Raw genomic sequence first — 24560 nt, forward strand, 5'->3', positions numbered from 1 at the left:
TGGCAGCGCACCGCGTTTCCTTTGGCCGTTGCGGGAGAGAGAGAGATACGGCGTGCGCTGTGATAGGGGAGAAGAAGGGAGGGGAGGGGAGGGGAGGCCGGAGGGGAGGGGAGGGGAGGGGAGGGGAGAGGAGAGGAGAGGAGAGGAGAGGAGAGGGTTTGGTGTGTATCAGTGAGAGACAGCGCCCCAGTCGGTCTACAGTGACCCAAAGTACCCCCCCCCCCCCCCAGCTCTCTCTCTCTCTCTCTCTCTCTCTCTCTCTCTCCCCTCTCGCGTCTTCGTCGTCTGACACTTGGCGCACACAACACGCTCATTCTCTCCAGCTTTATATACGCACGCCTCTCTCTCTCTTCTTCTCGGTCCGCCCCGGGAGGAGCGGTGAGCGAGCGGAGCGAGCACACACACGCACTGACTGACACACACAGTCACACACACACAACAAGCCCGCGCGCGCGCGCACACACACTCACTCCGCGCAGTGTTTCTTTCCACACCACTGCGGTAAGAAGACGTAGGCTACCGGAGAGGCAGGCAGCCAGGCAGGCAGTGTGGGAACTGGGAAGGGGAGAGGACACACACACACAAGATCACACACAGGAGCTTGGGTATCGTTTGTCGTGGCACCGACCGACGCTCATTGGAACCAGCCAGGCACCTGGCTGGATCCCGTGCCGTGCCGATCCATCACTGAGTTGAACGGGGGTGGACAACTACCTTCTTTCTTTTGGAGATTTGTTTTTCTTCACAAAACAAGCAACTCGATCGAGGAAAAAGGAGCTCCGTCATAATTAACGGAGCGAATTGTGGGGAAGAGCAACTTTTCTCTATTTTCCGCTGTGATTGTCTCTTCTCTTCTCTGTTGGGGTTTATCTTATTTAACCTTGGGGGAGTGAGAGTGAGAGAGAGAGACAGAGAGAGACAGGATAATGATGGGACCGTTACTCGCCTCCATCGGATGGTTCTCGTGTCTGATGTGCGTGGCTGCAAGTGTCCCGCAGATGGTGAGAGGTGAGTGCAGACAAGTCCCCGCTGCGTGTGCGTGCGTGGATCTCTGAGCGTTGTGCGAGGCTGTGATTTGCAAAAATGATGATGATGTGCGTGGCTTGGCTTTTCTTTTCTTTTTACACCCCCCCCCCCCCCCCCCCTCACCACTTAAAACCTTCAAAACGGACCTGAGTTTGTGCTCTTTTTCAAGGATATTCATCTTAGCCGAAAATAGCCGATCTGCAAGATCGCAAATTTATGCTGTAGATCTTGTAGAGCTTGTAGATCTCCTATTTTGTCGACGAACGCCCATGAAGTTCACGTGGTTATATGAACATGATGAGTGATGTTGCATTGAAGAGATTCGTAGCCTATCTTTGACCTGTTAACGTTAATTGTAGCCTAAAGAATGAATCGCTTTTTATCTTTATGGAAAAAAATGTGCATAATTAGTACGGTTATGCAGGCTATAGAGTGAGCGGGCTTGCATATTATAATCACTTTCTTGGCGACTATATTGATATGATTGTCTACAGAATTTGAGCGTCAATGATGGATTTATAATAGGATCGCTTGATGACTCAGAGTCAGTTGGCTCTTATACTGTGACACTATAATGTCCGTGATATCGGTGTATTGTTTCGTTGAAATTGAGTGGATTTATGATTTCAGGATTGCATTGTTGTTTTTTTCGGGGTGTTTGTAATGCGTGGGGACCGACCGGGTCAGTATGTGAGCGCGCGCGGCACGCACCTTATTTGCACTGATAGCTATATACTGGAGGCAGAGGTGGTGCTGAGGCTGAGGACACTGTGTATCGACTATATATATTGTCGCCTACTGTGTTTTTGAGCCCTATTTGACATGTTTTAAAAAATGCTGATCTACGAGCTTGTAGATCAGCTATTTTTATAGGCTTTTTTAACGTGTGTGTGTGTGCGTGTGCGTGTGTGATTTGATTGATTGAACATTGTGACAGTTTGTAGAATGAGTATACAGTTCGATATAGGTCTGCTATATAGAGGATTAAGATACTGTATATAAAAGCACAATGGCTTGTTTACTTTGGGGTCCTCCATTTTCAATTGATCAGAACATTATGACATACAAATATACAGTATAGGCCTACTATGCAAAAAAAAAATCACTTATTGTCCTACTGATAATGCCCTTATTTCTTTGTTTAAAGTGTCTCTCCACGCCATACAAAGTAGATGTCCTTAGCATATCACTCCCCCCCCCCCCCCCCCCCCATCTTTGCACAAACATCCTGTTTAATCCGGGAAAACAGAGAGGCTAAAATATGCTATATATCACTGACAGATCCGGTGCTAGCGTAGTCAATAGCCTGTATCTACTATATTGACTATAACGGTGACAACACTATAAAGAGAAGGTCAATCGCGCATACAGCTCCGGTGTTTAGTCTCGCACGTGGCTCCTCCCCCCCCCCCCCCCTGGTGGAGGCTTAGCCCCCCCCCCCCTCCAAACAAGCCCAATTGACTGACTTATGTAAACCATGATGCATTAGCCCCCTCTAAATAGCCAGCACCCCAGTCACAATTTTCTGGAGCCATCGCTGCTTTGCACTCGCTAACAACACACTGATGTGTGTGTGTGTGTGCGTGTGCGTGTGCGTGTGCGTGTGCGTGTGTGTGTGTGCGCGCGCGTGTGCGTGCGTGCGTGCGTGCTGTAGCAGATGGCGGAGATGTGATGATGCTGCTGCTGCTGCATGCTGCCGAGTGCCTACAGGTCCGTTTGACCCACTGAGCCAGAACTGAAGCCCCCCCTCTTTGATCTGTGAGGGAGAGAACAGTCCAGTACACCGTTCAGGATTGTGCTTAAAAAGCTCTTTCCTCACACAGTCACACTATATAATTTTTCCCCCTGAGCCACATAATGCTGCTGTATATAATGCTAGTATACTTGAGGGAGTTCCTAGAGATACATTCGAGATGGTTAGGAACCAAACGGACCCTTTTTGGTCTGTAACGCAGAGAGTGTACAAAGGGAACCAAACGGACCCTTTTTGGTCTGTAACGCAGAGAGTGTACAAAGGGAACCAAATGGACCATGTGGTTCCATTTGTACACTCTCAGAGTTGCATTGACAGTGACTTACAATATAAATGGGAGTCCCAGAGATTGAAATGACATGAAATGGGGGTCCGAGCCCTTATCCTTGTCAAAATGGGGGTCCTTGAAATGGTTGAAAATCACTGCTATAGAGCCATAAAAATCTTCTCTTATGAGGGGTCCCTGCATGTCATATATTTTCAAATGGTGGTCCGCGGTCCTTGACATGAAAACCTTTGAGAACCTCTGCACTATACTCAAGTTCTTGACTCGTCTCGAGTCCAGTCTCAAGCCCACATTTTTATTTACTCAGTCTCGTCTCGGTCTCGCCCTTATTTTGACTTGAATTTGACGCGGTCTCGGACCAAAGGACTCGGGACTCCTCCCCCACGAGTCCACTTGAGTCACGAGTCACTACAATGATGATTTTGACGCCAAAACGTGTATTTTGGCGGTGCCTTGATGGCGTTGTAATGGCTGATTTACACTTGGTCGCATGCTGAAAATAGCCGATCTATACAAGCTTGTAGATTTTCAGAGTACACCAAACATAAAATGGATTGTCTTTTTATACTCAATCTCTTCTCCACTATAGTCTCTCCCTAACATTTAGCCTATCTTTCACAGTCTCAGATGTAAGCATCATAGCATCATGAAAATGTTTAAGAACCTCTCGCGCTATACATTTACAGAGGAGGACGTGTGCAGGATGTGTATAGAACGAAGGAAGGAAGACACAGTTAGCCTGTTTAGAAGTGGGTCATGCCACCTGCAATCTCTGCTTATTTACTGTTGCAACATGCTGGCCTCCGGAGTCGATCCCTGTCAAACACTTGTGTGTGTGCGTGTGTGCGTGCGCGTGTGCGTGTGCGTGTGCGCGTGCGTGCGTGCGTGCGTGCGTGCGTGCGTGCGTGCGTGCGTGCGTGCGTGCGCGCGTGTGTGTGCGTGCGTGCACGCGCGCACATTCTACTGGGCTGAAAAGACGCCAGAATGTGCTCACTCTCATCAAGGAAGGAGAAGAATGATGGAATGGGTCGATGGATGGATTGTCTGTGTGCCTGTGTGTGAGCTTGTGTCACTATAGTTGCAAGGTCCAAATGTCCCCACCAGTATAGTAGAATTCGAATAGACGTTACGAGGACAATTTCACTGGTACTAACAAGAGAAATGGTTGTCATGGTTGAAATGATTTATTTTTTTAGAGTTAGGCTTTTAGGAAAAGATTCAGTTTGGGGTTACAGCGGTAGGATTATGCAAATACAGTAGAGGGTAGGTTTAGCGGGTTACGGGCTCCTACAGTCATGCCTGACTTGTATTAGTCGGGTGCCATTGTTGTCACATGCTGAAAATGTATAGCTAATTTACATATCAGATTTTTTCTGCTAAGGTCTAAAAATCCTATATTGATACAATTGCCATTGTGAAATGTTGATGTTCTCACTAATATAGCAATACAAACTGTGTGTGTGTGTGTGTGTGTGTGTGTGTGTGTGTGTGTGTGTGTGTGTGTGTGTGTGTGTGTGTGTGTGTGTGTGTGTGTGTGTGTGTGTGTGTGTGTGTGTGTGTGTGTGTGTGTGTGTGTGTGTGTGTGTGTGTGTGTGTGTGTGCGCGCGCGCGCGCGTGCGCTCTAAGCCTTCGAGCTCCAGCTCTCCCAGTTAGCTCTCATGAGACATCATGATGTTGCCTGGCAGAAAACTCGTATCTCCAATTTGAACTTTTTATGTTTCCATAACAGCTATGTGTGTTTGTCTGTCCGTCCGTCCGTCCGTCCGTCCACATGTATGTCTGTCCGTTTGAGTACGGCAGTAGCACTGGGTGACCTGGGGTGGCACTATTGGGTGGCATGGCTGTGTGAACCTCCTGATTGGGACACACACACATGCACGCACGCACGCACGCACGCACGCACGCACGCACGCACACACAGTAACTATAACAATCAAAGTGTACGGGCAGATTTTTTTCATAAATGAATGCCCTACTTTGTCACACAGAAGTGGCAACACGCTGTGAGTTTGTAGATTGGCAATTTCTTTGTTGCCGTTTTTACGTGTGTTTTCATCAACATTGTTACCAATGAAAATGATCAACAAGGGCTTGTGACAATACATCGGATCCATTGGGAACAAATTTGGTTCTTCATTATTTTTTTCTGAAAAGCAACGGTAAGCAACATAATATGAGGTTTCCAGCGGACAGGCGACAGCATGGTGCTTGCTTGGTGAGGCTGGTATGTAGGAGGCAGGCTGCCATAATGAATGCAGTGCAGGAACCAAACCCTGCAAGGTGTCTTGGCTCTGTGCTGTGAGTTCAGAAATACACATCCCGGAACTCCTCTCCCTCCATTAATCACATCCCGGTTTAAGCTCTGTTATGTAATCGAATGCTATGTTGTCCAATCTCTGTGGTAGAGTGTGTTAATGCAGTACAACATGTACATGTTAATGCAGTACAACTGCATTAACATGTACATGTGTGGGGGCGGTTGTATTTGGTCTCCCTGCTCTTCTATTGAGACATTTAGACCCTGTGTCTAGGTTTGGACTGGTTTCTGGTGTGACTCCGATTTTGACCTTGAAGGTCAACATTCAATTTCGAAGCGAAGTGAGCGAAGCAGGCAGGCTCTATTAGCTCACTGGGTAAAAAAATAAAAAAATATAATAATGCTGCACTTGTGCAAGAGACCTGGGTTCAATTCCGTGGGGAAGAACAGTAACGTTCCGTAGTGCAACTTTATGTTTTGTAGAAAGAAACGTAGCAAGGGCTTTTTGTCTGGAGAATTCTGGATGAACTGTTTTCTTTATACCTTAATCTGATGTTATTATTATCCAATGGTACATAACAACGCCCCGAGCACACCACAGGTCTGACCGTGCACGGCAGGTTTATCGCTAAATCACTTTCATAATGTCAGAATACTTTTAGTTTTGGGCTGCCGTAAGGCGAACGGCCGATAAACCACACTGACCCTGGCCCTTTTTTAAACTAGCTCCTCGCCACTCGCCCTACACACTTCCACTCGGTTTGAGCATAGATATATAAATAATAGAGATGGACCTGGGATTCCCCTCCCATCCAGTGCCGTCTCTATGATCTATATATCTATGCTCAAACCAAGTGGAAGTGTGTAGGGCGAGTGGCAAAAAAGGGGGCCAAGGTCTGTCTCTCCACAGACCGTGTCAGCCCTGGCCCCTCCCAAATTCCATACCACTGCCGTCCCATTTACTCACCTGTCTCCAACTCCCTCGTCAGCCCACATGTGATCACTTCTACAATCAACCTGCCCCCTATAAAACTGGACTCATTGCAAACATTCATTGTCAGTTCATAGTTTGATGTCGTCGATGCATGTTTCCTGTTGTTCCTGTTTTTTGACTAGGCTACTACTTTGTCATCATTTTCTGATTGCATGATTCCTGCCAGCAATTCCAGTGTAAGACTTGCCTTTCTTCTTTATTATATACTTTGAAATCTGCCCTTGTTTACTGTGACTCGAGACACACACCTCCATGCTCAGAGCTACGGTGGGCTAGACATGGATTTATTTTAATAGAGTTTGTCCCAGAGATCAAAAGTAGCACAAATAGCTAATCCGGGGCACTCTCTTTCATTTAATGCTGAAAAAGAGCCCATGAAATATACGTTCTCATCAATGTGTCTTTTCAATGGGCTGACCAGTCGATCTCAACTTGCACATGCATGGATATTCTTTTTTTTAAAGATCTGTTTTGGGGCTTTTTATGCCTTTATTGATAGGGAACAGTATAGTCCGACAGGAAAGCGGGGGAGAGATGGGGAGTGACACGCGGCAGGCTCGGGAGTTCGAACCCGTGGCACGCCGTCCGGCTGGTTTGGCAGCCTAGGTGCCCAGACGGTTGACACATGCATGGGTATTGACTATTTGCCTGTAAAGATAATGCCAATATAGGCTATATGCACAGCAGCCATACTGGAGAGAAATCTGGCCTCTTCCTTACTTCCTTCACAGGTATTATATTATTTATACTAATGAAGGCTCTTTCGCTTTCTGGTCAAACAGAGTCAGGGTGCTGATATTGTGCATGGCTCACTGGAAACACTGCTGCACCGGTGGGTCTCAAAGTGTGGTCCAGACCTTCGTGGTTCCTTGAGGGGGTTCCAATTTGTAACTTTCCCCAAATAGCCCGGATGCAGTGGGGTTGGAGTGCATGTGTTTGGTCCGACGAGTCATTGGTCCGAAACACGACAACCCACCTCAAACCCTAACCTAACCATAACCGCAAGCACGGGAGCAGGCGCTAGTCCGAGGTGCGGACGCATGTCGAACCAATGCTCCGTCGTACCATAGTATGCCTCCCGTGGGGTTGGCAGTAGAATATTTATAGTCACAACAATATATAGAAACATGTTGAGATATTTAGATTGTATTCATGCTGTATACTGATGCTGTGGATCTCACAGTGCTGCTCTGAGCCAGAGGGACTCCCAGGGTCCAGCGGCATCCAACCGCAGAGACATTTCTCTATATTTATCTGAGCCTACAAACCCACTGCCTGTCCACAACATGGCTTATATTCCACTAACCTTCCTTGACTTTGAGCAGAGGGGGAAAAAAACAACAATGTTTATACGTTTGTACTCAGTGGAGCTTTTAGATCGGCTATGAATTTGGAAAAGTAGACTACAAATACCAAACAAATTTACTTTGTTACAGTACTTAAGTAAATGCACTTTACACTGTTACATTACAACACTGCCGGTACATAACTGAATAAGTACACAAAAACGTGATCAATTATTAACCCCTGTGGTGTTAGCTCCGATGGCACGCTGTGTTCCTGCAGCTTCAAGCACTTATCTCCTATGTGGGTTTTATGCGTCACTCAGAGGTATCTATAGGGCTACAGCAGACGTCTTTCTTCTACATCGGGCTACAGCGGACGTCTCTCTACTAGATCCATGATTGCACTGTTCCGACTTAGATTCAGCACTTATCTCATTAGCCGGTCGGGAGCAGACATCCTTTGGTAGACGATGTCTCTCTCTGTATAGACGGCGTCACGGGGCAGCTCGGTGCGCGGAAGCTAATCGAGAGAGACAGACCAGGCCCGCTTGGAGCACAACATGCTGGGCAGGTTCCCACGCCGGGTGAAACCTAGACGCTTCATTTAGTCGTTACGCCAATTTATTCCTCCCCGTGCACACATGTGTGTGTTTTTGCCACTGCTGTCGTAACCTACGGACTCGCCTTGCTAGTAAGGAGCCTCCGCCGAGATGATGTATAAAGCCTCCGTCCTACACCTCCCGCCCAACACTCCCTGCTGACAGGCAGTCTGTAGCAGCCTGGCTTCCCTGCCCCGAACGCGGGGGAGTGAATACGTTGGTTAGACATACTAAGAGTCCGACAGGCATTAGTCCGACAACACCGTCACTCCCGACATGCGTGGCTACTTACAACTTAACCTGTGGCAGGTTAAAACTAACCTGTGGCTCCCGACATGTGTGGCAGGTTAAAACTAACCCGTGGCTTCCTGTGAGGTTAGGTCTGGGTTTTGGTATCGAACTAATACCGACCAAACACATGCATCCAACACGGTACAATTGTGTTTGTATATAAATGTTCAACAAATCCACGGTGGAATGGAATTCATCGATTGTTATAGATAGATAGAAAGATATAGCTTCATAGACTTTTGCTGATGGATGGGCGTCAGACACGGGACTGCTCCAGGTACTAAACAGGCTGTATATTGTTTACTGGCAGCATGACGCAGGCCTCCCTGGCCCGCCTCACAGCTCTCTGACTCCAGCCCATTGTTCTGGACGCCTGCCTGCCTGCCTGCCTGCCTGCCTGCCTGCCTGCCTGCCTGCCTGACCACTGAACACTAGTGGGAAGGAAGCACAACACATGAGTTGTTACGCCCTTGGAAGTGACCTCCGCATATTAGCACACCCTCCCACCATGGTGTAAATACAATTACAATTAGGGGCCTGTCGTAATTGTTACACCCATCGCAATTATCTTTTTTTTAATCTTTTTTTTTTATCGTCCTTTGAAAGATTGTCGTACATTTTAAAATGTGATGGTAATGGTGCCATCTTATGCTAGATTACTATTTCTATGCATTTGATTTATATTACCTTGTGTTGTCCCTGCTTACTGTAAATCGCTCTGGATTAAGAGCGTCTGCTAAATGCCTAAATTGTAAATCTTATAATGAGCATTGGTGAGGAGTGGACCAATCATATGAAGATCATTGTAGGTTGAAAATGGGTGAAAGTGGTCCTAAGTAGCCTCTTGAGCTCCATTGCCCCCGCCGGCGGGGGCAGTGGCTGTCCACCTCATGAACAGCTCTCAGCGGGTAAATGGAGACCCAATTGGTCTCCGGTTCCAACTCCCTGGGGTTTAAGAGGGTAAATTACCACTTGAAGCCTAATACTCTATTCTGGCGGTTGAACATTCAGCAAAAAAAGATACTCCAGTTTGTGTACATAATAATAGTTCAGGTTTCAATAGCTAATAATGTTTCATCTCTCTCTCTCTCTCGCTCGGCCGTAAACTTTTAGTCGTTTTTTACTATTACGTTTAATGGCTACACAATTATATGCTTTTTAGCCAAATAGATGCCATCTGTGGATGAGAATGTTTTGGTGTGTCAGTGAAGTGGGTGTGCGTGTGCGAATAGATTCCACATATAAAAAAAACATGAATTGAATACAATAAAAAATAATACACAATAAATTCAATGCAATCAAAAATATGGAAATTGCCTGCATGTCCTGAATTGTGACCTGAATCCCCCTATAGTTTAGACTAATATGAGTCTGAAGCAGTATGTGTGTGTGTGTGTGTGTGTGTGTGTGTGTGTGTGTGTGTGTGTGTGTGTGTGTGTGTGTGTGTGTGTGTATATACATACACACACACACACACACACACACACACACACACACACACACACACACACACACACACACACAAATATGGGAGTCCTTGATATGAAACAAAATTGAGAAGCACTCAGTCACCAAAGTGATGCGTTTGTGTCCTCATCACAAATGGAATGTGATGAGCGTGTTCCACTTACTGCAGTTTATGTCATCACAGTAATTGCAGGGAGATCATATTCCAAAAAGCTCATATCAGTCTATTAACAAACGCAACTGCAATAAGCGATGCAAAACACAAATTGGTTTACGTGAAGAAATATGAGAAAAGGCTTTGAAGAGTAAACATTAAAAACGCTAGAATTCGTCCTTGGTTCATTTGAAGTCTGTCCGCTGTTCTTATCCGCATGGAAATATGAAACGCAAAACAAACACAGTTTGATCCGCTGTCATAATAGAAATGCCGGGGCAGAAACCTTGTATCTCTATATTTCAACTTTGTATGTTAATGTCCTACTTGTTCGTACAAGACTGTCGCACTAAAGTATTGAAAATGTGATGGGTTGTAGATTGTCCATTTCCTTTTTTTTGTTGCTATTTTGCAAATATTTAAAATTTGAAAGTGGTTACGTTTGTCTGTGGCTTTTTATAAATATTGAACAGGTTATTTTTTCCCCCTTTCCCTGAAAAGTTACGTCTGTTTGGACATACAAGCTTTCCACCCGACAGCAACCAAATAACAGTCAACAGTCTGGTGTCTATTAAATGCAAGATGGTATGGTTTATGTATGCAGATGCAGATGCAGATAATGGCCATTTATGTGAGGAAAAAAACTCATTTATTTAGCGAGCGCTAAAGGTTACATCCGAGGTACAGGTCACTTTAATAGCAGTGTCTGATTTAAATGGCACCGTCATCAATCAATGGAGAAAGGTCAAAGGTCACACCCAATTGCATTGATATACAAAAAAATAGTACTTGAGTACATTTACTCAAGTACTGTGAAATTGTTTAGCCAAGTACAATTTGTATGTTTAATGTTTGTATGTTTGTAAGTACTAGAGCGGTGGCCTACTTGGAACGATGCAAGTTGGAAATGCATGCTTGCATTTGATTCCCGCTGGGGACGCTGTGGGTGCTGGTGGCGCGTTCTCTCCTCCGTGTCGTTAGCGCCCATACACTAGGTGGGGTTGGGAAAGGGCCTTTCTGTGTGGAGTTATAGGGTAGGCATCTTTCACAAAAGACATGCAGTAATCCTGGTCTCTATACTGCCTCCCCCTGGCCAGCCTGATGGAGGGGAAAGGAACTGGTTGGAATAACGTGTTCCTTCCACGCGCTACGTCCAACCGTGGAAAAGCCGCCCTGTCAGGTGAAAATAATTGGATTGGACTCCTCATGCATGGAAGGAAGCATGAGGTCAGTCAGTTGCTCTCCCCAGGTTGGCAGAGGGAGTGTATAGCGCCCAGGATTACACTAGGCAATCGGAAAAATGGCTTGCAAAAATCGTGGAATAAAATTTAAGAAAGAAAGAAAAATGATAAGTTTGACGCCGCTCGGTCGGACGCTACTCAAGTTATGCCCGTGACAGGCAAGCAGGCAGGCATGAGGCAGGGAGGCAGGCAGACAGAGGTTTCACTAATTGTTCGATCAATGACATTTAATCATCAAGTAAAATGTCGTGACCGTGACAGCCCTGCTCATCGGTTGGACCAAACGTGACGAATAGAAACGTGTCATCACAGGAATACCGGAGTGTTTTCAGGAATTAATCTTCACACACATAACGTAGTCCAGTTCTTCCCCCTGGAAGCACCGACATTAGCTACGTTAATTTTCTTTTTTTTCTGGCGGCTCTTTGATTGCACCTTCATTGTCCGTTGCAGATGCTCATTAATCCTATTTGGACACGTGTTAATTTGTCTCCCCGCGCTGACAGGATAATGGCGCCGGGTGCATGTTATGTCTTTGCTCGTTGGCGCTATCTCCACTTTCTGGCCTGACCTATCTGGGGAGGGGGGGGCACTAGAGACATAGTCCTATATAGAGGTTATAAACACAGAAGAATGGTGGTAAATGGTACATTTATATAGCGCCTTCATCCAAAGTGTTTTACAATGGCAAATCGACTGCATTTACGTATGGGGCCTTTTGCCACAATCGCTTTACGATGTATTTTACATTCACACATGCACGTGCGCGCATGCACACACACACACACACACACACACACACACACACACACACACACACACACACACACACACACACACACACACACACACACACACACACACACACGCATATGCCAACCTGCTCATCAGGACACTTGGACACGCAGCCAGGAAGAGCCAGGGATGGAACCTTCAGGGTTGGCCCTCAGCTCTTTGCACCTGCACATGCCGTTCGCACTGGCAGCAACAAAACATCTAAAAATATACAAAGATAGTGTTGAAGTGTTGGCTGACGGAGATAATTCGTTTTCCCCCCATTACAAACAGGGATTGTGTGAAGAGAGAAGATGGGTGGGTTAATCAGCACTCACTCGTTTTGCAGCTGCAATTGCAGCCAGCTCAACTTGGACTGGAGCTTTGTAGATTTTGAAGCAGCTACCAGCCAATGCAGTAGTCGCTTTGTATCTTCATGTCGCTGGCTTCCATTGAAAATGAATGGTAGCCCGTAGCTTTGTATCTTCATGTCGCTGCATGGCTTCCATTGAAAATTAATGGTAACCCGTAGCTTTGTATCTTCATGTCGCTGGCTTCCATTGAAAATTTATTTTAGCCCATAGCTTTGTATCTTCATGTCGCTGGCTTCCATTGAAAATTTATTTTAGCCCGTAGCTTTGTATCTTCATGTCGCTGGCTTCCATTGCAAATTAATGGTAGCCCATAGCTTTGTATCTTCATGTCGCTGGCTTCCATTGAAAATTAATTTTAGCCCGTAGCTTTGTATCTTCATGTCGCTGGCTTCCATTGAAAATGAATGGTAGCCCGTAGCTTTGTATCTTCATGTCGCTGGCGTCCATTGAAAATGAATTTTAGCCCATAGCTTTGTATCTTCATGTCGCTGGCGTCCATTGAAAATGAATGGTAGCCCGTAGCTTTGTATCTTCATGTCGCTGGCGTCCATTGAAAATTAATGGTAGCCCGTAGCTTTGTTTCAGCGTGAATGCAGCATCAGAGCTCCGAGCTGTGGTGACAAGCTGTTGCATGTCGTGACCAGAACAGCAGTGGTGGAAAGTTTTAAGTACACTGATAAAAATATGCCACCCCATTTATTTAAAAGAATCAATGAATTTAATTGAGTCAAAAAGGTACTTTTATTAAACAAGACTAGTTCTTGTATAAAATACGCAATCCAGTCAATTCAATAGTCTACATTTTCCAGTAAAATCTACAAGATATGTCTAGTAAAATCGACAAGATATGTCCAGTAAAATCTACAAGATATATCCAGTAAAATGTACTGGATCGACAAGATATGTCCAGTAAAATCTACAAGATATGTCCAGTAAAATCTACAAGATATGTCCAGTAAAATCTACTGGATCTACAAGATATGTCCAGTAAAATTTACTGGACATATCTTGTAGATTTTACTGGACATTATCTTGTAGATTTTACTGGACATATCTTGTAGATTTTACTGGACATATCTTGTAGATTTTACTGGATATATCTTGTAGATTTTACTGGAAAATGTAGACTATTGAATTGAATGGATTACGTATTTTATACAAGAACTAGTCTTGTTTAATAAAAGTACGTTTTTGACTCAATTAAATTCATTGATTTTTTTAAATAAACTGGGTGGAATTTTTATATATATAAAAATGCCACCCCATTTATTAAAAAAAGATCAATGAGTATTTTCAGTTTGTAATCAGAAGTTATACAACTTCTGATTACAAACTGAAAATACTCAAACAAATGTTTGTATTGTCCTATGACCACCATGTTCTTTTCTGTACAACTTCTGATTATAAACTGAAAATACTCAAACATAAATGTTTGTCTTGTCCTATGAACACCACCAGCAAGAGTCAAATGGCATCAGGTATAAAAAAACAATTTATTGTTTTATTCCTCAAATTGGAACATATAACCTTCATGGATGTACAGTTTTTTTAAAACAAAATTATATCAGTGCATAAAAACAAAGTAAATGCAGCCACAATATGATAGCTTCGTGGGCAGTGGAACCATTGGACCCACAGTGTTCTCTATTGCCCTGTGGGCAGTGGAACCCATTGGACCCACAGTGTACTGTGGTTCTCTATGGCCCTGTGGGCAGTGGAACCCATTGGACCCACAGTGTACTGTGGTTCTCTATGGCTCTGTGGGCAGTGGACCCACAGTGTACTGTGGTTCTCTGTGGGCAGTGGACCCAGTGTACTGTGGTTCTCTATGGCCCTGTGGGCAGTGGACCCACAGTGTACTGTGGTTATCTATGGCCCTGTGGGCAGTGGAACCATTGGACCCACAGTGTACTGTGGTTCTCTATGGCTCTGTGGGCAGTGGACCCACAGTGTACTGTGGTTCTCTATGGCCCTGTGGGCAGTGGACCCATTGGACCCACAGTGTACTGTGGTTCTCTATGGCTCTGTGGGCAGTGGACCCACAGTGTACTGTGGTTCTCTATGGCTGTGGGCAGTGGACGCACAGTGTACTGTGGTTCTCTATGGCCCTGTGGGCAGTGGACCCATAGTGTACTGTGGTTCTCTATGGCCCTGTGGGCAGTGGACCCAGTGTACTGTGGTTCTCTATGGCCCTGTGGGCAGTGGACCCACAGTGTACTGTGGTTCTCTATGGCTCTGTTGGCAGTGCACGGAACCCATTGGACCCACAGTGTACTGTGGTTCTCTATGGCTCTGTGGGCAGTGGAACCACAGTGTACTGTGGTTCTCTATGGCAGTGGAAACCATTGGACCCACAGTGTACTGTGGTTCTCTATGGCTCTGTGGGCAGTGGACCCACAGTGTACTGTGGTTCTCTATGGCCCTGTGGGCAGTGGACCCATTGGACCCACAGTGTACTGTGGTTCTCTATGGCTCTGTGGGCAGTGGACCCACAGTGTACTGTGGTTCTCTATGGCTCTGTGGGCAGTGGACCCACAGTGTACTGTGGTTCTCTATGGCCCTGTGGGCAGTGGACGCACAGTGTACTGTGGTTCTCTATGGCTGTGGGCAGTGGACGCACAGTGTACTGTGGTTCTCTATGGCCCTGTGGGCAGTGGACCCACAGTGTACTGTGGTTCTCTATGGCCCTGTGGGCAGTGGACCCATTGGACCCACAGTGTACTGTGGTTCTCTATGGCCCTGTGGGCAGCGGACCCATAGTGTACTGTGGTTCTCTATGGCCCTGTGGGCAGTGGACCCAGTGTACTGTGGTTCTCTATGGCCCTGTGGGCAGTGGACCCATTGGACCCACAGTGTACTGTGGTTCTCTATGGCTCTGTTGGCAGTGCACGGAACCCATTGGACCCACAGTGTATTGTGGTTCTCTATGGCTCTGTGGGCAGTGGAACCACAGTGTACTGTGGTTCTCTATGGCAGTGGAAACCATTGGACCCACAGTGTACTGTGGTTCTCTATGGCTCTGTGGGCAGTGGACCCACAGTGTACTGTGGTTCTCTATGGCTGTGGAAACCATTGGACCCACAGTGTAATGTGGTTCTCTATGGGCCCCATTGGACCCACAGCGTTTGGCTTTTCTTAACAAAATTATCAGTGCATAACAAAAACACAAAGAAACATAATTGTATTTGTTCAAATATAGAGTCCATTAACACATTGGCAGTGGACATGTGTCTATCAGAGGTAATGATTAGGCCATGACCTTTAGAACATACTTAACATACGTAAATAATTTGTATTAGTACCCCTGAGGGCTATAGCCTCATTGAAAACGTTAGGCCATAATGGTATCCCTGATGTTGCAAATACTTGCACCTACCTGATGGGCCTGATGTATGCATTGGACCTTCCCTACCCCAAGCCTTTGAAGTACACTTTTGAGGCGTTTCAGAAAATATTTCTTGAGCTGGACGCAAGCACCAAAATGTCTCCCAAAGTATTTGGTTTGAATTAAAGTTTAAAGTACTAATCTTTTCATGGAGGCCAACCCTCAGGGCTACTTCTAAAAACAATTAAAAGTATGTTCTAAAAGTCATTGGCCTAATGTGTTCGTGGATGATAGCCCTCATGACTGTCTAAAAAATATTTGTTTGTGTTCTAAAGGTCATTATGGCCTAGGGTGCAGTACTTAGTTCAGACTAGTCATTGGTCAGACAAACGACAACCTAGGACTAATGCCCCGTCGGAATTACTTGCGGATCCCCTGGCCGTTCTGTCGAGACCACCACCTCTGCTGTACTCGAAGATGCTCAGGACACTAGAAGAGATGGCCTCTTGTACAGCTGCATCATCGTCATCAAATACCTGGGGAAAACAGAGACAGTGAGAATATGCTAAAACAAAAAGCCCAGTTTTGCTTTGACAGCAGCTGTAATCTCATTTGTATTGTTGTGTCCAGTGTCTCACACCTTCCTCCAACATTAATACTATGGTGAGTATACCAGTTACTAGTAGTTGTGGCACTGTGGGCAGGTGCCAAGTCTCGCTAGAAAAGCAAATCAGCATCTCCATAAAGCGTGTCAACAACACATCTCATGGTAGATGGCTGTATTGACTCTGGACTTGATAAAACACAGTGGACCGACACCAGCAGATGATATGGCATCCAAAATCATCACAGACAGTGAAAACCTCACAATCTACCAGGACATTTTAGAACATGTGCCAAAACTACTAGTATTTGGTATAGCCTGCTGACCATGATATTACTTAACTGACCAGCCAACTGACCATCCATTGATCCCACCAAGCCATCAGATAGGCTCTATAGAGGGTATGCACATGCATGAAGTAAATGGCAGATTGAGTGGCAAAGTGAGTGATGAAGTGAATTTAAAGTCGTTTAAAGTAATTTAATGCAATCAAATAGGACTTTTCCGTTTGGATGTATGTGTCAAGGCCAGAAAGTAGTTTTGTGCCACTCAGTAGGCATTCCCGCATAACTCCCGGGTATGATGATGTCACACCCTATATTGTAGATGGCAAAATCCTGTCTCATATAGAGCACCGAAGTCCTGACGTCACTGTCAGTAGAGGGCGTCAGTCCACAGGTTCATGTACTTTTTATTTGCATCACCCCGGCCTTTTCACTCATATGGATATGAAGCATCGACTGAAGGTGGAAATGTACAAATATACCCAAAGAGTAACAAAATAAGCGTTAGAAACGAGTCAAACAACCCAGAGACTACATTTCTGGGTAGGCGGGTGGCTACATCTGCCCGTCGCACAACAGAAACTGAATGTCAATTATGTTTATTTTTATTTTATTGATATTTAATGTTTCGTGGTTAGTACGAGTCGAGTCACCACCAGCTGAGCTTACGTCAACGAGGAATCTCAGGAACGCAATGTGTTGACAGCTGGGCGTGACGTATATTAGCAGCGACATTGCCTTCATATGTAGTTTCAAGGCTTTTGCGGCCACATTAATTCCATTTTCTCCAGAAACTGGCTGTATCAAATATGAATGGACATCATTAACGACGCACAGCCACTCCGCTGACAGAAAGGCCGGGGTGGTCGGTTTATTTTTCAAACACAGTTCTTATATGAAGCGACCTAAAATAGCCCTATGGAGATTTCAATGCAAATAAAAAAAAAATCACACCCGTGTGAACCGAGTGGTGTAAGGTCTTATATAGCCTGTCTGACGTAATGAAATCATGTCTGACGTAATGAAATCACAACCATGCTCATTTTTTCTGCACAGACTAACAAAGCCAGTTGTAGGAGTGGTTTACACCACTCAATGAAATCACACCCGGGTGAACAGGTTGAACATAGCAACCATGCTCATTTTTTCTGCACAGACTAACAAAGCCAGTTGTAGGAGTGGTTTACACCACTCAAAAAAATACATGAACCTGTGTGTTGGTGCCCTCTACTGAAAGTGACATCAGACTTCGGTGCTCTATAGGCTAGGTCTTTTAGCAAGAAGTTTAGAACAGAGGTAGATTTTCTTTACCTTGTAATCCTTGATCAACTCCTCCGTATTTTCCCCAAGCAAGACAATGAGGACTCTGGTGACAGCTTCTCTACAGGACTCAATGCTGTGGTCCTACAAACACATGAAATGACATTGTACAGTAGGCTACAGACATCAGAATGCAGAAGTGCATCAAACTAACCACTACACAACATATTGGGAGTCAAGCAAAACAAATGAGCTTGTAGATTGGCTATTTTTGGGGTTGAAGGAAGCTCAAAAGAAAATGAGAACATTGCGTGTTATGTGAAGGTCTTTACCTGTGCGACAGCTGCAACTTGCTTCTGTGGCTTGGTGCAGGTGACCACTCCAGGCTTCAGTGGACGTCAGCTGGCTGGGTGGGTGGGTGGGGGGGGGGGGGGGGGGTCGGTCAGCCTGAAATCACAGTAAAAACAGTTAGTGAAACCTCATGACTACTGCGTGTGTGCGTGTGCGAACTAGCAGTTTTAACTGGAATGTGTGCGATTGACTCTCTACTATGCTTTATTTTAAAAATCTGTTTGGAAAATAGCTGATCTACAAGCTTGTACTGTACATTGGCTATTTTAGCCAATCTAGGACCCGAGTTCAAAAGAATATGAGAACATTGTGTGTTTTGTGAAGGTCATACCTGTGTGACTTGGTGATGGTGACCACTCCAGTCCAGGCTGCAGTGGACTCCACTCCAGTCAGCTAGCTGGGTGGGTGGGTGGGTCAGCCTGAAATCACAGTAAAAACAGTTAGTGAAACCTCATGACTACTGCGTGCGTGCGTGTGCGAACTAGCAGTTTTAACTGGAATGTGTGCGATTGACTCTCTACTATACTATACACCGTTTGCCGGCCACTGCTACAGAGCTGACATTGAGGTTATATCTTCCCTTCTTCTCTGGAGTCCTGCCTCAAAGCAGACCAGAGGTAGAAAACGGTCGTTCCCTGATGTCATCGCTAGGGACACATCAGTAAGCAGGAACTGGGGATGGCAATGAAGAAACGGGAAGTCTGGCATGGCATTGTGAAATCCATGATCTCGACCGCAGTGGAAAAATGATGAATGATGATGATGATATTGAAATAGCCAATGTGTAGGGTTAAATTGGTTAAACTGTTAGAAGGAATACTTCAAGCATAGAAGTCAGGCAAAACAAACAAGATTGTAGATTGGCTATTTTAGCCAATCTAGGACCAGAGTTCAAAAGAATATGAGAACATTGTGCGTTTTGTGAAGGTCATACCTGTGTGACTTGGTGATGGTGACCACTCCAGTCCAGGCTGCAGTGGACTCCACTCCAGTCAGCTAGCTGGGTGGGTGGGTCGGTCAGCCTGAAATCACAGTAAAAACAGTTAGTGAAACCTCATGACTACTGCGTGCGTGCGTGTGCGAACTAGCAGTTTTAACTGGAATGTGTGCGATTGACTCTCTACTATACTTCATTTTAAAAATCTGTTTGGAAAATAGCTGATCTACAAGCTTGTACTGTACATTGGCTATTTTAGCCAATCTAGGACCAGAGTTCAAAAGAATATGAGAACATTGTGCGTTTTGTGAAGGTCATACCTGTGAGACTTGGTGATGGTGACCACTCCAGTCCAGGCTGCGGTGGGTCGGTCGGTCAAGAAGACTGAAATCACAGTTAAAAACATAGTTGCTGCCGGTCACAGTGTCCGGAATGATTATAATTTATCAGACATGTGATAAAAATCACACCCGTGTGAACTGAGTGGTGTAAGGTCTGTCTGACGTAATGAAATCATGTCTGACGTAATGAAATCACACCCGGATGTGATTTCACAACTGGCTTTTTTTGTGCAGAAAAAATGACCACGGTTGCTACGTTCACCCTGTTCACCCGGGTGTGATTTCATTACGTCAGAAATTATTTTGAACATAGCAACCATGCTCATTTTTTTCTGCACACAAAAGCCAGTTGTAGGAGTGGTTTACACCACTCAAAAACAGACATATCTTTGAATGCATGAATCACAAGCAAGGTACATAAAATTTGGCTACATTTAATGTAGCCAAATAAGCAGTAACATTATATTTGGGGGAGGTGAGCTTCACACACACCTGCAAAATGTGGACCCTTTCTCCCCACCCTCACTGAGGCACAACACAAACACATGAAGACATGAAGCTTCAGCTGACACAAAACCCCACCACGCTGTTTGTCCAAAACACACAATTGATCTGATTCGCGCCCGGTGTGTGGAGACTTTTAAGGTGGTTGTATATTGGACGCGTTTTTCGGGAAACTGATGGAGAAACTACGTTAGAAATCCGAAAATCGCGCCCGGTGTGTGGGGACCTCTCCCACCGACATCATGTGTTCATTTATCTTCAGCCATACAGACTCCATTTGACACAAATCAACGTACACCACTGCTAGCCTGTTTGTCCAAAACACACCATCTTCTCTCCACGTTTCTACTTGTCCTAATACAATGACAGCTCACAAGTGTGTGTGTCGGGGGACAGGCCGGGTACTCGCGTTGGCTCCCCCCCGGCCGTTCAATTTGAGGAGGTGTTGGCCATGGACGGTATAGATATACACTACAGTATGAGCACATTCATCAAAAACACACAACTATTAAACTATGAATAGGGCTTAAACATTTAATCATCCAAAGTCGGATTGTATTTTCACACGTAACGCGTCCATTAAAATGTCAATCCGCTGCATCGGTCATGCGGGAAGTTGGGAACTGTAATGTATGCGACTGTCTAGCCCGTCTCCGGACCCCCCGGGTTGAGCTCCTTTGGACCTACCAGTCATCAAAATGTCAGAAACTTTAACGTAGGGTTCCGAAAGGAGCTAGCGACTGTCCAAGGCTGCAGTCAAGATGAAACGTAGTTTCATGAAAGTTGTGAAACCAAATGAGTTGTTTCACAGCCCTCTTTCTAATTTAAACACCAAATACACAACAACATGCATTGGTATCAAAAACAACCAGCCACTGACGCGAAAATAAAACCGTCACACGTGTGTCTGCTTAGATGTGTGCTGTACAGCAGCAAACACTCCGTTTTTCACTACTCCAAACAAAACATAATGTAAACACTTGCTAAATTGAACCTTAATCAAATGCTCGGCTAATATTATTCTTACCTTAACCGTGGAAAAACAGTGAAGTGATGCAGGTGCGGTGAAGAAGTTTGTGAGCAGGTGCGCGGTGAAATGGCGTCTGACGTCAGGTCTTCTTGAAGGGGCAAAAGTTATTGAAGGGGCGTGTCCAGGTTTCCAAGCCATAATGCTGTATATTTTACTGAATTCTGACCATTTTGTGTGGGTACAGAACAACATTGGTTGGAATTAAGTAAATAAATCCATTTGAGAAATACATGCACACGTTCTTGTATTGTTAACAAGAGATGATTCTCGAAAAAAGTGACATATTCTTGTACACAAAAAACTTAAATGTGTCTTGTTAATCATAACCGATTTAATCATGTTACATTTACTGTTCCTAATAACCATTTGCCCGTAAATTTTAATGCATTTTGACCATTGTGTGTGGGTACAGAACAATATTGGTTGGAATTAAGTTAATAAATCCATTGGATAAATAAATGCACACTTTCTTGTATTTTTAACAAGAGATGATAATCGAAATACTTGACATATTCTTGTAAACGAACATACTTAAATGTGGCTTGTTAATCATAACTGATTGAATCATGTTACATATACTGTTTGTCCGATGGACTTTTATCAGTGTAACTAAATACTTTTACTTAATAAAGGTATATTCAGTGATTTCACTTAATTCAAATATCACTTTTTGTTCCTTATTTCTTGGATAATCCTCCCTACTATAGAGTGTGCTGACCATATAAGGAGTTCCTCCCTGTCCCCAGTGAGCCCCTGGGGTCAAAAAACCCTAGTTTCGGTTTGGGCTTTGGGTGGCAAAGCCTTCATCCAATCAGGATGAGAGGGGCCTTCCTCCAATCATGAGCGAGTGGGGCGGGCCTTGGTGCACGTGCTGTTGGTCTGTTGTACTTCCCCCACTGTAGAGTGTGTGCATGTGCACATCTTGTTACCGGGGCGGACCGTTTTTTTTTCCCAAATCACTGAATGCTCCTTTAAGTACTGTAATTAAGTACAATTTTGAGTATTTCCAATTTCCAATACGTTTGCTTCTACTAATTAGTAACTTTAGTTACTAATGACTTCATAGATTGTGATTATTATTACAAAACATTAAACCATTTGAAAATAGCTGTAATAATGTACAAGCTCACAATGCGTCGTGATGCGTTGCGAGCTTGTAGATCTGCTAATTTCAAAATATTTGTATACAATTGAAATCTTTAAACGGGACATTCTGCATAGTGTGTACTTTCTACTTTTGGTACTTTAAGTACATGCCAATGCTTTTGTACTTGTACATTTTGAATTCCGGACTTTTACTTATAACGGAGCATTCCTATATATATATATATATATATATATATATATATATATATATATATATATATATATATATATATATATATTGCAGTATTGATACTTTTACTCAGGTAAAACATTTGAGTACTTTTTTCCACCACTGGGAGCAGGGGTGTGCTCTGTGCCTTTGCGACGGCTGCCCCCAGCTGGAACAGCCAGCCCTCATCCCCATCAGATCCTTGCCTGTCCATCAAGGTTTTTATAATCTGTTCTTAATGTTATTCATTCCATTCCTGTGCATATTTCTGTGTTGTGTGTATATGTGGGCACAGACACGCGTACGCGGCATCATGAGGACACTGTCTATTATCATTGAAATAAGCCTCTTTCATAGCAGCTGACTTTGTAATTTCTACCCCGTCTTGTTGTCTGAATCAAAGCATGACGTTTCTATTCTCAGAGAAGCTGAAAGCACTGAGACCTTCACAGACACGTTGAAGGTCTGTCATCTTTCTACAGGCGAGTGCACTCACGTTGTGACGGCTTGTTTAAATGCTGATCCTCCTTAACACCTGTGAGGGCATTCAGACCATGACCGCGGTCTAAATGCATAGGCACGCACGCACGCACGCCCGCATACACACACACACACAGGCTTGTATTACTATACTTGTGTGGACATGAACGGTGATTTAATGAGTGCACTTGTTTAAAAATGTCATCATTTTTTAACCTTAATCTTAAACCCCCTAATCTTAAACCTTAAACCCCCCCAAAAAAGTTGCCGATCTACAAGCTCACAACACGTATCGCTTGCGTCACGTTATGTGCTATTCTTGCTATTTGGGACACATTTTGCCTGTGACATGCACAAAATTACGGACACCGGGTTCGAACTGTTCGCCGTTCACCGTCTAGAAGGTAATCCGATGAGAGAATGGACGTGTTTATTCCCATCATAGGGTAAGGTTTCTCTTTCACCAGATGCCAAGTTGGAGAATTCTGTATTGAATGGTATGATATGTGATATTATTTTGGTTAAAACAACATTTCTTGTTCATAGGTTAAAGCAGTATATTGTGATAGTAATCATTTTGGTCAGTAGCACGGGTCTCTGTGCCTCTCCAGATCTTTAACAGACTGAAAATCCATTTTCAGGTGTTTGGACAATCTTCAGCCAATCAGGACAAAGTACACATCCATTAGCATCAATTTCTTTGTGTTCCAGTCGCAATTGTATCTGCTCATTTATTTTTCTCCCCAATTTAGTTGTTATGCCAATTGATTCCTACCAGCTCAGTGGCCTTGTGGTTAGAGTGTCCGCCCTGAGACTGGGAGGTCTACAAGTGGGACCCAGTGCCTCCCTGCTTGACACTCAGCATCAAGGGTTGGATTGGGTCCCTGCGACATACTATAGTGTCATGTCCAGGGGGTGTACTTATACGTACATCAAGCTGCCTCACGCTACAGAAACAGGAGATAGGCTCCTGCCAATGGGCCTCATGGCTACTTACTTACAATTGATTCCTCCCCACACACCTTTATGTGGTGTCACTGTGGTTGCATCCTATACTGACTCACCTACCAATGAGGAGCCCCTACCGGGAGGACGTCGTAGAGCCATCGTCCTACTCCTGCCCAGCAGTCCTTGCTGACCGCCTCAACCCCTTAGGATTACATGCTGTAACAATTACAACGCGGCGCGACTCATGCTCAGCTTGTAGATCATCTATTTTCCAATAGCCGAACGAATACAGAGGATAAAGTGGTTAAACTGATTTTGATGCTATATTAAAGGAGAACTCCAGACCAACCGTTTTCTTACCTTAATCTGATGTTATTATATCCAATAACTACAGGTGCAACATTACAGTAGAACTCCCTCCTGAGCACACCGCAGCTCCGGGTGGGTTTATGAGGATTTTTTTCCTTTCTTCCATGCTAAATCAGTGCTATTGAAAAAGGTGTTGAAGATAATTATGAAATTCTACAACATCATGACACCATGCTCTTCCATGGAGCTAATAGTTAAATCATGAGGGGTTAAAAGGTGAAAATGTATGGCTTCTGACTGAATAAAGAACGCACACATTATACTCTATACAAAATCCCAGTTCTTTTAGTCTTTGACCCTTTGGAAGAAT

At 44.6% G+C, this 24560-nt stretch overlaps 1 protein-coding gene and 2 long non-coding RNA genes across 3 annotated transcripts in view; 1 reads left to right on the forward strand and 2 right to left on the reverse strand.

The window, feature by feature from the left end:
- Positions 1 to 568: 568 nt before the first annotated feature.
- Positions 569 to 24560, forward strand: part of edil3a (EGF-like repeats and discoidin I-like domains 3a) — a 210230-nt gene continuing 186238 nt past the window's right edge. Inside the window, 1 exon segment of the mRNA XM_079516087.1 lies at positions 569 to 1008. Within this exon segment, the coding sequence (XP_079372213.1) occupies positions 927 to 1008 (82 nt within the window). The 5' untranslated portion in view covers positions 569 to 926.
- Positions 14102 to 18389, reverse strand: LOC306933804. Its single transcript, XR_013791248.1, has 3 exons — positions 18308 to 18389; positions 18027 to 18119; positions 14102 to 16363 (listed from the first exon to the last, which is right to left on the reverse strand). It is a non-coding gene; the product is annotated as an uncharacterized lncRNA (long non-coding RNA).
- On the reverse strand, positions 18735 to 21195 carry LOC306933805. Its single transcript, XR_013791249.1, has 3 exons — positions 21136 to 21195; positions 19584 to 19647; positions 18735 to 19348 (listed from the first exon to the last, which is right to left on the reverse strand). It is a non-coding gene; the product is annotated as an uncharacterized lncRNA (long non-coding RNA).

This window comes from Electrona antarctica (genome assembly GCF_951216825.1).
Source record: "Electrona antarctica genome assembly, chromosome: 12".
Lineage (NCBI taxonomy): Eukaryota > Metazoa > Chordata > Actinopteri > Myctophiformes > Myctophidae > Electrona > Electrona antarctica.